The sequence below is a fragment of the Podarcis pityusensis genome (genome assembly GCF_964106645.2).
Source record: "Podarcis pityusensis genome assembly, chromosome: 12".
Classification (NCBI taxonomy): domain Eukaryota; kingdom Metazoa; phylum Chordata; class Lepidosauria; order Squamata; family Lacertidae; genus Podarcis; species Podarcis pityusensis.
The window spans coordinates 38,188,770-38,202,370 of NC_138037.1; the positions used below are offsets into that span (position 1 = coordinate 38,188,770).

At 46.9% G+C, this 13,601-nt stretch overlaps 1 protein-coding gene across 2 annotated transcripts; it reads left to right on the forward strand.

Moving 5' to 3' along the window:
* The first annotated feature begins 22 nt into the window (after nt 1-22).
* On the forward strand, nt 23-11,904 carry PRR15 (proline rich 15). 2 transcript variants are annotated; one of them, XM_080975138.1, is made up of 2 exons: nt 23-2,822; nt 10,287-11,904. In XM_080975138.1, exon 2 carries the CDS (start codon nt 10,368-10,370, stop codon nt 10,749-10,751), a length of 384 nt encoding a protein of 127 aa, XP_080831264.1. In that variant the 5' UTR covers nt 23-2,822; nt 10,287-10,367; the 3' UTR covers nt 10,752-11,904. The 2 variants fall into 2 exon arrangements, with proteins under 2 accessions (XP_080831264.1, XP_080831265.1); XM_080975139.1 differs by lacking the exon at nt 23-2,822 and adding an exon at nt 3,126-3,248.
* Nucleotides 11,905-13,601: the final 1,697 nt, after the last annotated feature.

Consider the following 13,601-nt stretch of genomic DNA (forward strand, 5'->3'; position numbering starts at 1 on the left):
TGATTTTGCTGATAGAACTAATATAAAAGTAATTCAAATAATATATAGACTTATCAGGTGTTCTAAGATTCATACAACTTCCTACATTTAACCTGACCATGTTTCTCTTTCCTTTGCCTATCTTAACAAGATAGAAGATACTATATTTTATGTTTTAGTTTCCTGGTATTAAGTACTACAGTCACCTATCATTATCTTACCAATTTTAATACAAAACTCAAGTATGAAGAAAGCTACATTATGTTATCCAAGAAATGTACTCCCTTTTATTATTTCCTTTTCTTCCACATGGCTCTCAGTATGTTGAATCACATTATTCAAAGGCTTATTAAGTGCCTGAATGAGAAAACACGCTGAACTATATTACAGAAGTTTCTTCTTGTACTATTTTATGGAAACTGGTTTTGCCAGTTTGTTTTTTGAGCTCAAGATGCATTGTACATAATACAATGACTACATAATACATCCCAGGGCTGTGCCCAAAGTCCATACTGAAATCTGGCAATGAGGTCTCAAGAGGTAAAACTGATCTCTGCCTAAAAAGCCATCATTTCACTGGTGGGCTTCTGCAATTTATTTGCGGAAGGGTACTTCGCGTACCTTGAGCTTCACAAACAAACATCCCTGACACACATTCCCCAGCGTCTCTTGTGCTCTCTGATGCATCTCCAAACTCTTAAGTACACTGCGAGCCTGTAGACTGATGGCAAATGAATCAAGGCCTTTAAAGGGGTCAGTAACAGGACATAGTGTCTTCGTTTCCAACTAAACTGCTACTATATAAACACAAGAAGTGCATAAAGGTCTTCTGAAGTCCGTGTGAAATCTTGCGACTGTTTTGTACTGATAACTTTCAACAAGTTCAGAAAGCCCTCCAATGCTCTTTGTATCCATCATGCTAACTCTATTGTGCCCACCTGTTCCCTGTCTCAGGTACCTAGCAAGGCTCCCTTCCTAAAACAACTTCAGAGAAGGTCAAAGAACCTGCTTATTTTATCATACAGACAACTCCCAATTTACATGGCGATTACATTCCATGGCACCATGTGTTTAAGTGAAATCGCATATATCTGAAACACCATTGAAAAAGCCCCCATTCTGTCTGCGCCCCTGTCCCATTCTGCCCCTTTTGTGATGTTTTTGTGACGTTTTTGGGTCACTTCCCAGGTTCAGTTGCACAAATATTTGATGCACCTAAAACAATTGCTGCTTGTACACACCATCCTTAAATTCCTGAGGGCTGGAATCTGTTGTGGAGAAAGAAATTCTCAAATTATTTTGAGATTTAGGTGGCAGGATAGATAAATGGTGACCTCTCTAGAATGAGGAGAGTTTTTATAGATAAGATCCAGGTTGTGAAAATTAATGACTTGCCCAAAACGATCTAATTGTTAACTCCAATCTCAAGTGTCCTCTGTCCAAGGCCAGCATTCGACTATTGGGCAGCACTGCCTTCACACTACTGCCTGAAGCCACTGCACATGGCCTGCTTCACTTAAACACTCCTATGAATATACAGCCAGATCTTACACAAGTTTACTTGGAAATGCTCTCAACTTTGTTGAAACTTCATACAAAGAAAGCGTGCCACCTTTCAGCGGCGAAACTAGGCTTTATTTCACCTGGATCAAAGACCCAGTTTGGCGCCACCCCACACAATTTCAAATACATACAGTGGGGAGCCTCAATGGTGCCCCTCTGAAACCTTCACCCGGGGCAAAAAAAACCCAGCTAGCTCTGTACCGGAGCATCCTGGCTGCAGAAGTGCCCATTAACAGGAACTGCTGTGTTATCCCGTGTTTTGTGGGACATGTGGACTCTGCAGCTGCTTCAGTTTTGCTGTGATTGCTTAGGGTTGCTTGGGTGAATCAGGCACACTGGTGCAGCCCCCCAGAGCCCAGACAACCACCCCCTACAGACACATCCTAAGACTTATCACAGCTTGGGAACACACGGCCTAAGACGCCACACAAAATGTGGGCAGCGGAAAGCACTCTTCGAAACAAGCAGGGTTTTACGAAGCCTTAAGAGAACGATTGTGCCTGGCTCTCTCTCATCCCTGCTCCTAGCCAAATGGTCACATGGGCACCAAGTGTGCCAGAAGCGGGGAGAACTCATGACAGCATTACAAGGAAATCAGCGCAGGGCTGAGGAAGAGAGCCAAGTTGTGTGCTGCCGCCATGGCCAGCTTCCAAAAGAGATCAAAGTTGTGCCCTGTAACTCCCTTTGCCTCTTGATTTATACCGTGCTACTACTCCTTCTTCTTCCCAGGCCAATCGTTGTCCAGCTGCCCCTGCGAGAGGGACCAATCCCGTTTAGGGAGGAGGAGAAGGGGCGGGGTCGCTTCTCGAGGGCTCACCTGCACCTGCTTCCTTGTTGCCTGAGCATCAGGTGCACCGCTCAGACCTTTCGAGGAAAGTGAGTCGGGCGGGTGGGATTCCCTCGCCACGAAAAGCGCGCGCGAGAGAAAGCTGGCTCCCTTACAGCGCGGCCGCTCTTTCCCAAGCGCGCCCCCCCCCCCCAGCTGCTCGCGGTCGTCCCTAGAGACGGCTAGCTGAAAGGCCGGCTTCCGACGGCGGATTGTTCGTCACCTGCGAAAGTTGGCGCTCCCTTTTGGAGCGGGCGGGCGCCGGAAGGAGGCCAAGTTCCCTGGCTCGCTCGTTCGCTCTCAAGAGTCAGCCTGTTGCTGCGGCAGCGAGTAGTTCCCTCAGAGAAGGAAGCCCAGGTAACGACGCTCTCGGCGAGAGGATGGACTGACTCCCTCCAGCACCGCGCCTGCTCTCAGGAGGAAGAAGAAGAAGAGACGCTCCTCCGGCGCCCAGGTGAGAGCCCACGAGGACGCGCCTTCGCTTGCTTTCTCCTCAGCCGGCAGGTGCTCTCTTCAACAGGTGCCCGGCAAGAGCCCTCTCCGCCTGCGTCTCGCGCGCGCATGACCTGGGGGGGGGGGGAATCTGCCCAGAGGCGCCCACCTGTCGCGCAGGCTAAGGGCGCGCGCGCTGCTCACCTTGCACGAGCGCACCTTGCCTGCAGCATGAAAGGCAAAGGGGAGGGGCGCGCCTGAGAGGCGGGCGGGAGGGGGGCTTCCTCAGCCTGGTCAGGGGGAGGGGGAGCAGCGGGCAAAAGATGCTGCGTGGGCGGGCGCGGAGCTGGGCTGCCACCTCCTTCCTGTCAGCTGCCCTAAGTGCGGACGCAAGGGCGCTTCAGCGTGGCTGAGGCGGAGCAATTGGGGATTTTCTTGCCTTCGCACGGTGAGTTGAGTGGGACTTATTCCCCAAGAAGTGTGCATGGGATTCTATCTATCATCTATCTATCTGTCTGTCTGTCTATCTGGTTTATAGATTTATTACAGTGGTACCTCAGGTTACAGACGCTTCAGGTTACAGACTCCGCTAACCCAGAAATAGGGCTTCAGGTTAAGAACTTTGCTTCAGGGTGAGAACAGAAATCGTGCTGCGGCTGCGCGGCGGCAGTGGGAGGCCCCATTAGCTAAAGTGGTGCTTCAGGTTAAGAACAGTTTCAGGTTAAGTACGGACCTCCAGAACGAATTAAGTACTTAACCCGAGGTACCACTGTACTATTTACAGATTTATTACCTTTATCTTCCAAGGATCTCAAGATGTGTACATGGTTCTCCCTCCTCATTTCATCCTCACAAAAACCCCTGTGAGGTAGGTTAGGCTAAGGGATGGTGACTGGCCCCAAGGTCACCCAGTGGGCTTCATGGCTGAGTGGGGATTTGAACTCTGGCCTCCCAAGTGATAGCCCAGCACTCTTAATTTATTCCTGCATTGCAGGGGGTTGGACTAGATGACCCCTTGGGTCCCTTCCAGCCCTTGCGGTTCTACGATTCAATCCCAAAGACACGTGCCGTGAACTAACAGTGCCGACCTGTACATGTTTGCTCTGAGGAAAGCCCTGTTGATTTCAGTGGGACTTGTTGCTAGCTAAGTGTGTACAAGATTGCAGTCCAAGGCTGCAATCCTGGGTCATATACTTGGCAGCAAGCCCCACTGAAGACATCTGGGCTTTCTTCTGATTAAAGGTGCATGGGGTCAGTTTTATAATCCCGCTGAATGAACTTAACGGGAACTATGTCTGAGGGTCCCGGTACACTACTGTAATCTCTGAAGAGCTCTGAAATGGAGGGTTGCTATTTACACATGCACACACCCCTTCCCTCCCTTTCTGCATAATAGGCAGAAATCCAACAGGCTTTGTTTTCCCTCCAGTAGCTCTGGATTAAGCAACCGGTAAAGGACACTCCTAAAGAAGCATGTGTATAGCGGGCGATGCAGTTTGGGGATTATAGCTCTGCTATAAAAAAATTCCCCAGTTTCACCCCACCTTTCAAATTAGCAAAATGTTGACAGCTAAGGGTTATCTAGCCATAAAAAATAACCCCAGTTATAAAGTGCATTTTTCTGCTGTGTCCTCAGTTGCACCTGCTGAGTTGTTTCCTTGCACAGTACAGGTGCAACTTGGGCCCTCTAGCTATGACTTGCAACAAGCTTAATTAACAAAGGCAACGAAGAGCTGCTACCTCAGTATCCAAGTCCTGCTGGAAAGGGGGCCGCCACTATTAGATAAATGTTGCAATTAACCGTTCCAAAAAAAAAAAAAAAGCTTAGTTTATCACTTTTACCCGCTTTTCGAAGGAACCTGCCTCATTCTGGTCTTTGCAGCAATTCAGTGAGTTGCATTCTGCTCGATGGATTCTACGTGTACAAAATACTACACGCTGTGGGTGAAATCCTGGCCCCAGTGCAGCCAGTATGAATGTTCCATCATTCAACAGAGCAAGAATGTTTTTTTGCTTCACAAGCAAGCAGGAAACTTCTCAGAAATGAAAGCATGTTGAAGATTTAGGAGAGAGTTTCTAAAGTGCCTGGCTCTACCTGTCATGATCATCAGTTTATGATGACAAACCATAGCACTGTTTGTGTGATAAGGCTGTGCAAAATCTGAAAGCTCCCTTGTAGGAAGGAGCAAGGTTTGCCTTCCATTTCCTTATCAAGCTGAAGGAACAACACCAGCGAACTTTTACAGAAACATTTATAGTTGGTTTGTGCAGCTGCATGGAGAAGAACCACTTATGTAGTGACTCAGCCGATGTGTGCACAAAATAGAAAACCAGTGAGTTAAGTTTGCAGAACGGAAGGGGAATGCATGTGACTGTCTCCTCCTAGCAGTTCAACTCCCAGGGTGAAGTAGTCCTAGGAAATTAATCCTCAGTCTCCATGTCACAGAACCATGATAGCTAAACTGAACCTCCATGTTCAGAGACAGTGTACTATTATTTATTAACATCTCACCCTCTGTCATAAGATACCCCCAGGGTGGGTATATATATGTCTGACTTCCAGGTCCTGGGAGGAAAAAAAGGAGTAGCCATTACTATTGTGATTTGCTTGAATATTTCCTTAAGGTATCTGCCTGTCAATTATTGGAACTAGATTGACAACTGCATTTAAGTCTGATCAGACAGTAGGCCACAACTAGGAAGCAAATGAGACCTACAGTACATGTATCTGGTGTCTGTATGCCTTCAAGGAATGCATTAAAAAGAAATTCCGAAAGTGCAGAAAAATGAGCTATATTTGTGCCATGCGTTCAAAGGGAATGGAGAAGAGAAGAAACAATCCCAACCGAGACAAAACACTGATAACTGGGTATATCTGATTATGCAGATATGCTGAAACTAGAATATAGAATACATTTTTAATTCTGTCTCTTCTACTTTGAATAAAATTTTGCTCTGCACGAGATGGCTAGGTCTCAACTGGCTCACAATCCATCCTTATCCATGTTTACTTGGAAGTTGGGGTACTGAGTTCAGTGAAACTTATGCCGAACTGCAGTTTTCTGCTCACTCAGTTTGGGTGGTTTTGGCCTAAGACCAAATCATTTTGTTCCCATTGTTTGCTGTGAACAACATACCAATGCAAAATTCACAAACCTGAAAAGTTAACATTTCAATCCCACTTAGCAAATTTTTGTAAGCTGATGGTGCTGAACTTTGCTGCAAATGTTCAACTATAGCTGGACTTGTCAGGAGGTACTGCTGGATCAGAAACCCAGTGTACTGGAAATACCACAAGTCTCTGTTTAAATCTTCAAACCAAAGAAGCTTTTGATGAATTGTGCTAAGCAACTGAATTCTTGGTTGCTTAGCCAGTCTTGGAAAGGTTTAACTACTGCTAATGACTTCATTAGTACAAAAGAAGGTTATGCAGTGTGGAAAGGTTTTAACTCTCCAAAGCATTCTAGATGAATTAAAGTTTGCATAGTTTCCTCACCAATGTGCTTAGGAATGGACACAGTTCCTATCCTATGAAATCTATCAACAGTGGCAGGTTGAGAGCAGCTGAGTCCCACTCAATCCTCTGTCTTTATCTGGGAGTAAGTCCCATTAAATTCAATGGAACTTACTTGTGAGTAGACATGCGCAGACTACTGCTGTTAGAAGCAAAGATGATAAGACACTGACAAATTCTTAATGCAAAACGTTGCCCATTTCTGTGGACATTAGACCTCTTGATTTTCAAGACCATTAGCTTGCACTTTGCCATTAATAAGCTGCAACCCTAAGCCTTCTCAATGAGCATTAGACCAAGAAGCAGAGTTCAAAAACATCGTAAGCAAGACATAAGAAGTGGCCTACTGAGTGAGACCAAAGGACCATCTAGTCCCGCATCCTATTTTCAGAGTGGCCAATTAGATGCCTATGGGGAACTCACAAGCAGGACACGAGCTTAACAGCACTTGTGGTACCCAGCACACTTATCTTTCGTAGTGGTGGTATCCCCCCCCCGACCATTAGATCCAGTCGTGACCGACTCTGGGGTTGCGGCGCTCATCTCGTTTTATTGGCCGAGGGAGCCAGCATACAGCTTCCGGGTCATGTGGCCAGCATGACTAAGCCGCTTCAGGTGAACCAGAGCAGCACACGGAAACACCATTTACCTTCCCACCTATTTATCTACTTGCACTTTGATGTGCTTTCGAACTGCTAGGTTGGCAGGAGCTGGGACCGTGCAACGGGAGCTCACCCCATCGCGGGGATTCGAACCGCCAACCTTCTGATCGGCAAGCCCTAGGCTCTGTGGTTTAACCCACAGCGCCACCCGCGTCCCTCAGCTTTATGTACTTCACAATAAAAAAAATCTAAGGGAAGGGAAAGGGGGTGGACATCCAGGAAAAAAGACATTGGTAATCTCACCTGCCATTGCACCCAAAGTGCTTTGACTGTGTGTGACTCTGGCTTTAGGCACGATCCCCAAAACATAACACCCACTTAAGTTACAGGCTTACTGTACACTATTTAGCTATGTACTGTGTGATGCATTTCTTTTGCCCATCTTGAATCTTCCAAGAGCTTTATTGCATGACCCCAGGCTCTTGTACAGGAACAGATAACTTGGAGCCTGCAAGCAGTACATAATTGTCATTTAAAAAAATAATAATTAAATGACCATTCCTAAGGATCCATGCAGAAAGGCTTCCTAAATTTCTAAAAGTAAAAAATTATACACACACACACACACATTCTTGTATGGACCACTCCTTCAAGACCCCCTGTTGTGATTATGGAATGCCAGAAGGTACTTGTGATATCTCCAAGTGTGTTTTTTTAAAAGGCCACACCCACTTATACACTTTGGCCACACCCACTTTTGCATGCAATACTCAGAAGGTTGCCCATTGGTAAGTGCAGCCATTGGGCTGAAAAAAATGCTTGCTGCGCCTTTTCTAGTATGAGGAGGGAGAAAATACCTCTAATCCACTTTCTTCACACTATGCATCTCTCTTTTTAACATCTCTATCCTGTCTCCCCTTACTCCCCCCGCCCCTAAACTTTAAAGTCCCAAATGTAGATTTCCTTATGGGGAAGTGGCTCCAGTCCCTTGATCATTTGAGATGCACCTTTTCTGCACTCCTTCCAGCTCTGGAATATTCCCTTTGAGGTATGACATCCAGAACTATACAAAGCATTTCAAGTGTTATCACACCATAGATTTGTACAACTGAATTAGGCAGTTTCGTTTTCAATTCCCTTCCTAATGATCTTAGTAGACATGGGTTTTGATTTTTTTCACAGCTGCATTTTCACTGACCTATTAACTATGATTCCTAAGATCTCTTTTCCAGATAGTCACTGTCAGACCAGACACCATTGGCATATATGAAGTTTGGAATGATGTTGTTGTTGACCCAATGTGCATCGCTTTATACTTGCTTACATTGAGTTATAGTTGGCATTTTAATGCCTATTCTGCCAATTCAGGAGAGTTTCGTTTGGAATTCTTCTCAAACCCTTTTTGTTTTAGCATCCTCAACAGTTGTGTGCTATCAGCAGATGTGGACATCTCAGTGCTTTCTCCTAACTTCATATCATTTATGAAGTGACACAGTACAGATCTTTGAGGGATTCCACCTCTTACATCCCTCCCATTTGAGAACGGTCCATTCATTCCAACTCTCTGCTTCCTGTCCTGGGACCAGTTACTGATCCATGACCTGTCTCCTTATTCCATGACTTCTAGTTTGCTCGGGAGTCTTTGGCGAGGGACTTTATTGAAAGTTTTTTGAAATTTAAGTACATAATGTCTACTGAATCCTGCCTATATTCTCAATTCAGACACCTCAGAAATGCAGTCGCCCTCCCACTGGTCCTTTGGACACTTTTTGAAAACTTATTTACCCTGGAGTTTGGTTGAGAATGTTGAGAATTCACTCTTCCTCACTGGACCGTATATATAATTTTGATATTTTATGGCTGCTTCTGGTTTAAGATATTGTTTTGGCCCACTCTGGGATTCTTAATAAGAAGCAGGCCAAAAGTCTTCAAATAACTGTTTGCTGACACTCTCAAAGAACTGAGAGACAACTTGAAGCAGCAATGCTGGTGGCTCTTCTGTATATAATATAAATATAATAAATAATAAAATACATATTTATTAGCAGGAGATTCGGTTAGTGTGATGACGACATTTTTCACAAGCTTGTTTCTTTGGGGTTTTTATTTATTCATTAACTCTCCTCCTGGGCAGAAAACAAGAGTGCTTTTCTTCCTTTCGGCATCTTGCAGGAGAGCTGCTGCAAAGCGTATTACCTGGTTGGCTCTGCACCCTAGCACATTTAGGGGTGCTACATATTTGGAAAACTGTTTTATGTGTTTTTGTTTGGTTTTGTTAATAGGTTTACAAGGAAATGATTACAAATCTTCACTTCATACTATTGGTCTGAAAGGGCTGGGGTACCTGGGAGCCCAACAGTAACTGGAGGGCCATATCAGTCCCCATCAGGGCCAGTGGTGGTGGGAGATACACTCCAATATCACCAGGAGGGCCCAGCCCCCACATTCCTAACAAAGTGCTTTCATCAGCCCCATTATGCCCCCAAGCTGGGCACTTCCTATTTATGCAGTGGTATCTCTGTGGCGCTGTGGTTTAAACCACAGAGCCTAGGACCTGCCGATCGGAAGGTTAGCGGTTCGAATCCCTACGACGGGGTGAGCTCCCGTTGCTTGGTTCCCTGCTCCTGCCAACCTAGCAGTTCGAAAGCACACCAGTGCAAGTAGATAAATAGGTACCGCTCTGGCAGGAAGGTAAACGGCGTTTCTGTGTGCTGCTCTGGTTCGCCAGAAGCGGCTTAGTCATGCTGGCCACATGACCTGGAAGCTGTATGCCGGCTCCCTCGGCCAATAAAGCGAGATGAGTGCCGCAACCCCAGAGTCGGCCATGACTGGACCTAATGCTCAGGGGTCCCTTTACCTTTACCTATCTCCCTCTTGTTTGGAGGGGGAGGGTTATATTCAGTGTTAGTCCTACTCCGGGTAGAATTATAGAACTGTAGAGTTTGAAGGGACCACAAGGATCATCTTGTCCAACTCCTTGCAGTGCATGCATCTTTTGCCCACAACCCTGAGATTAAGAGTCTCAGGCTCAACAAAGGAGCTATCCTTCAGGACCTCTATGAACCAAAACGTTTTTGGCGCAGCCTTTTGCGGGGGGGGGGGGGGGAGGAAAGCCCAGGCCTCAAGAAAGCCCTGGCGTCACAATTTGGAAGCGAGTAAATAATAAAATAAGATGGAAGTGGAGTCTCTGCGTATGGTTACGATGACCCTCTTAGACAGTTCCTCCAGCGGAGCCTACTAATTGCGCTCTGTGCGCCCGATGTCTCCCGCACCCCCTTAAATGTCTCCTTCCTACCGCGGACCCCAAGTCGGCGAGGGCTCCAGTTCCTGCTGCTAAACAAGCCTCCCTCCTCTCTGTCCTCCCCTCCAGGCCACCGGCCCCGAGTGCAGCGCATCGCCCAGGACCCCCTGATCGGGAAGAGGCGCGCGGGCGCCTCCTGCCCTCCGGAAGATGGCCGAAAGCGCCGGCACGGCCGCCCCCTCGACAGGGCCCGCGGCCAAAGGCGGCTCCTCGGGCGCCTGGTGGAAATCGCTGACCAGCAGGAAAAAACCCAAGGAATCGCCAGCGGCTGCGTGGCCTCCTCGGCAGGTGCCTGAGCCCTCGGAGATGCTCCCCGCCGCGCCCAGCCCCTCGGACTCTCAAGAGAACCAGCAGCCCAACTCGGGCAGCCGCCGGAACCTTAAGATCTCCCGCTCGGGCCGCTTCAAGGAGAAGCGGAAAGTGCGCGCCACGCTGCTGGCGGACAGTCCCCAGCAGCTCTTCGAAGGGGCGCCGGGAGCCGCAGCCGGGAACCCCGCCCCGGCGCGCCCCGCCGAAGAGACGCCGTGCCAGTGACCACGCCTCCCCGCCGGCCCCTGCCAGGCCTAGAGGAGGAGCTGCCTGTCTGATTTGGGGGAAAGGCGGCCGGGTTGCCGCTTCGTCTCCGGCCCAGGGGAGGAGCGTGTGTGTGCGCGCTCTGCTGCGCTTTTGGGGAACTGTGGCCTCGAGGATCTTGCGCGCGAGTTTGCAAAGCCTCTTTCGCCCTCGCCGAAGGGACAGATGATGGCGAGGCGTCCGCCTTAGTCGACCACGGGGGTCTCCTGTTTCACGGGGAGGGCCGCAGATCTCTGGAACAATAGGAATATGCAATAAGGAAGAGACCCGCTGAAGCTCAGCTGCCCTTTGCGGTCATGAAATTAAAGTGTGTTCAGCGGGCAGTGTCCCCAACGAAATCGTCATTGTGGTTTATTTCACACCCACCACCACTTTTTGCAGAAAACCGCCAGTGCGCAATATGCTGCTGTATAGAATAATGATGATGATGATGATGATGGAGAATAAAAATTCTAGCGTGCAGCCCCAACTTAGTCCTATGTTCAGGTATTGCAGTAGATGTCCCCAATCGGAAACAAACACACAAACATGGTAAATAGCCCACTGGTGACCTATATCAATGTGCAGCCTTGATAAAACTTACTGCTGCTCTGGGTCAAATGAAGATGTCTTGCTGTTGCCCAAGCAACACTTGAGGTCCATTAAGCAAGTACAGTACAGTAATGTCAGGTTTTCCCTGAAGATGCCAGGAGGGACAGAGTTGGAGTGGCAGAGAGATCTAGTGCTGATAAAGTCAAGTGGAACATCTGTATATATATTTTTAAAAGGCACACCAAAATGCTGAGGTTTAAAATAAGTAGAGGGGTTCCTAGGTGCCTTTTTTATGAGATTTCAGAACACATGTTAAAAACCTGTTTTTGAAGGTGACCTGCAACAGGGACCCCAGTTGTCTGCTCTTGCAAGTCACTGTCATGCAAATAGATTCAGAATTCCAATCTCCTGCATTAGCTGCTCCTGAGAAACAAAATTAAAAATGGAAATGTGGATTTTATCCATTTTCAGCTGCTCCTGCAATAAAAGAGGCCATGCTGTAATTTTTTTACAAAGAACTAATTACTACAGTCCCAAATGAATAAGTTCATTTTAATAAAAAGACACAGGGAAAAAACAACAACCTATGGTTCTCTTTCCTTTATGCCAAGGAGGCTTTTTGTGAGTCTAGTATGCTTTTAATAGCCTCCTTTTGGGAAGAGAGGGAGTTGGAAATGTTCCATCTTATCTTATTTCAAGGCCAAAACCTTCTAGTGGCACCTGGAGATTCTTAACAATTGTATTCCTGTTGGTAGAAATGTCAGTAAACGAATCTGTCTGCTATTCAGGGGATTATAAAGGGAAGGGAGGGAGATTATAGTTGGGGAAGTACTACACTTCTTGCTCCCAAATTTATTCTCTACAAAGAAGCAGAAAAAGGAAACAACGTTTCATTTTGTTTCTGGTAATTAGAAGCAGCTGCTTCAACTGGAACGCAATAAGGGAGTAATATTTGTCATTCTCGTTGTTAAGAGACGAACATGATACATTTTAGTACTATGGTTCTCAAGTAACCAATACCTCCTCTGGAGAAGCTGAACAAAAGGGACCCAGCCTAAATACCTCTGGGTAAAAGGACTGCTGGAGGAGAACAGAGCTGGGCTGTCTGCGCAGTGCAGTGCCAATAACCCTGCAGCTCGAAATCCCCCAATGCCTCCTGGTGCCAGACCATAGGAGAATGACAGAAATATCTCCAGGAGTTTTTCTAAGTTCAGATGGAAAGATGTATGTTATCTGTAGGATAGGAAAGTGTGTGGCTTTGAGATTTTGATGGGAATTAAAAAAAAAAAAAATCTTGAAATTTTATTTGGTAGAGCACTCTACTGGCACTGTGGTCTAAACCACTGAGCTTCTTGGGCTTGCCAATCAGAAAGTTGGCGGTTCGGATCCCCACGACAGAGTGAGCTCCCATTGCTCTGTCCCAGCTGCTGCCAACCTAGCAGTTCAAAGCACCCTTGTGCTAGTAGATAAATAGGTACCACTGCAGCGGGAAGGTAAACAGCGTTTCTGTGCACTCTGGTTTCCATCATGGTGTTCCATTGTGCCAGAAATGGTTTAGTCATGCTGGCCACATGAACTGGAAAGCTATCTGTGGGCAAATGCCAGTTCCCCTGGCCTGAAAGCGAGATGAGTGCCGCAACCCCATAGTCGTCTTTGACTGGATTAAACCATCCAGGGGTCCTTTACCTTTTGTTTTTTCCTTTTATATGAACTACATATTAACTGGACACCTGCATAAAAAAAATAAGACCCACTTTCTGTTTTACAGCTGTAGTGTGGCTGCTTTCAAATAATTCTTGCTGTGTCAAAGCTCGCCACAGAACTGTTACAGGTGTGCTAGTGTGTTGGAAAGTCTCCGTGCCAGACATGCTGCCGTGGAGACAATAGCACAAATCCTCGTATGCTTTCTGGCATTGCACTGGATGTGTTTGGAGGAAGCAGACGTGCTTTTTGTAGCCCTGTGTCTCATAGGTTTCAATTCAACATGCTTCTCAATACACACCCTTGGTAATTCTTCATGAAGGCTCCAGCCAGCCTGTATGTAGAACAGGAGTGAGGAACCTTTCTCAGCCTAAGGGCCGCATTTCCTTTTGTGGAACCTTCCAGGGGCCACCCACCAGTGAAGGTTGTGCCGTGCCATGATGCTATACATACTTATCATTGAATTCAGTGGGACTTACTTCTGACTGCGTTGTTAGCTCTCTCCCTTTTACGTCGGGGGTAAAAAATCCTTTTTCTGCAGCAGGAAAACAAAAGCACCATTTAATATAAGCTGTGATA

Bases quoted from the DNA above. Each gene is read 5' to 3' on its own strand.
- PRR15 (XM_080975138.1), top strand. From the start codon at position 10,368: ATGGCCGAAAGCGCCGGCACGGCCGCCCCCTCGACAGGGCCCGCGGCC.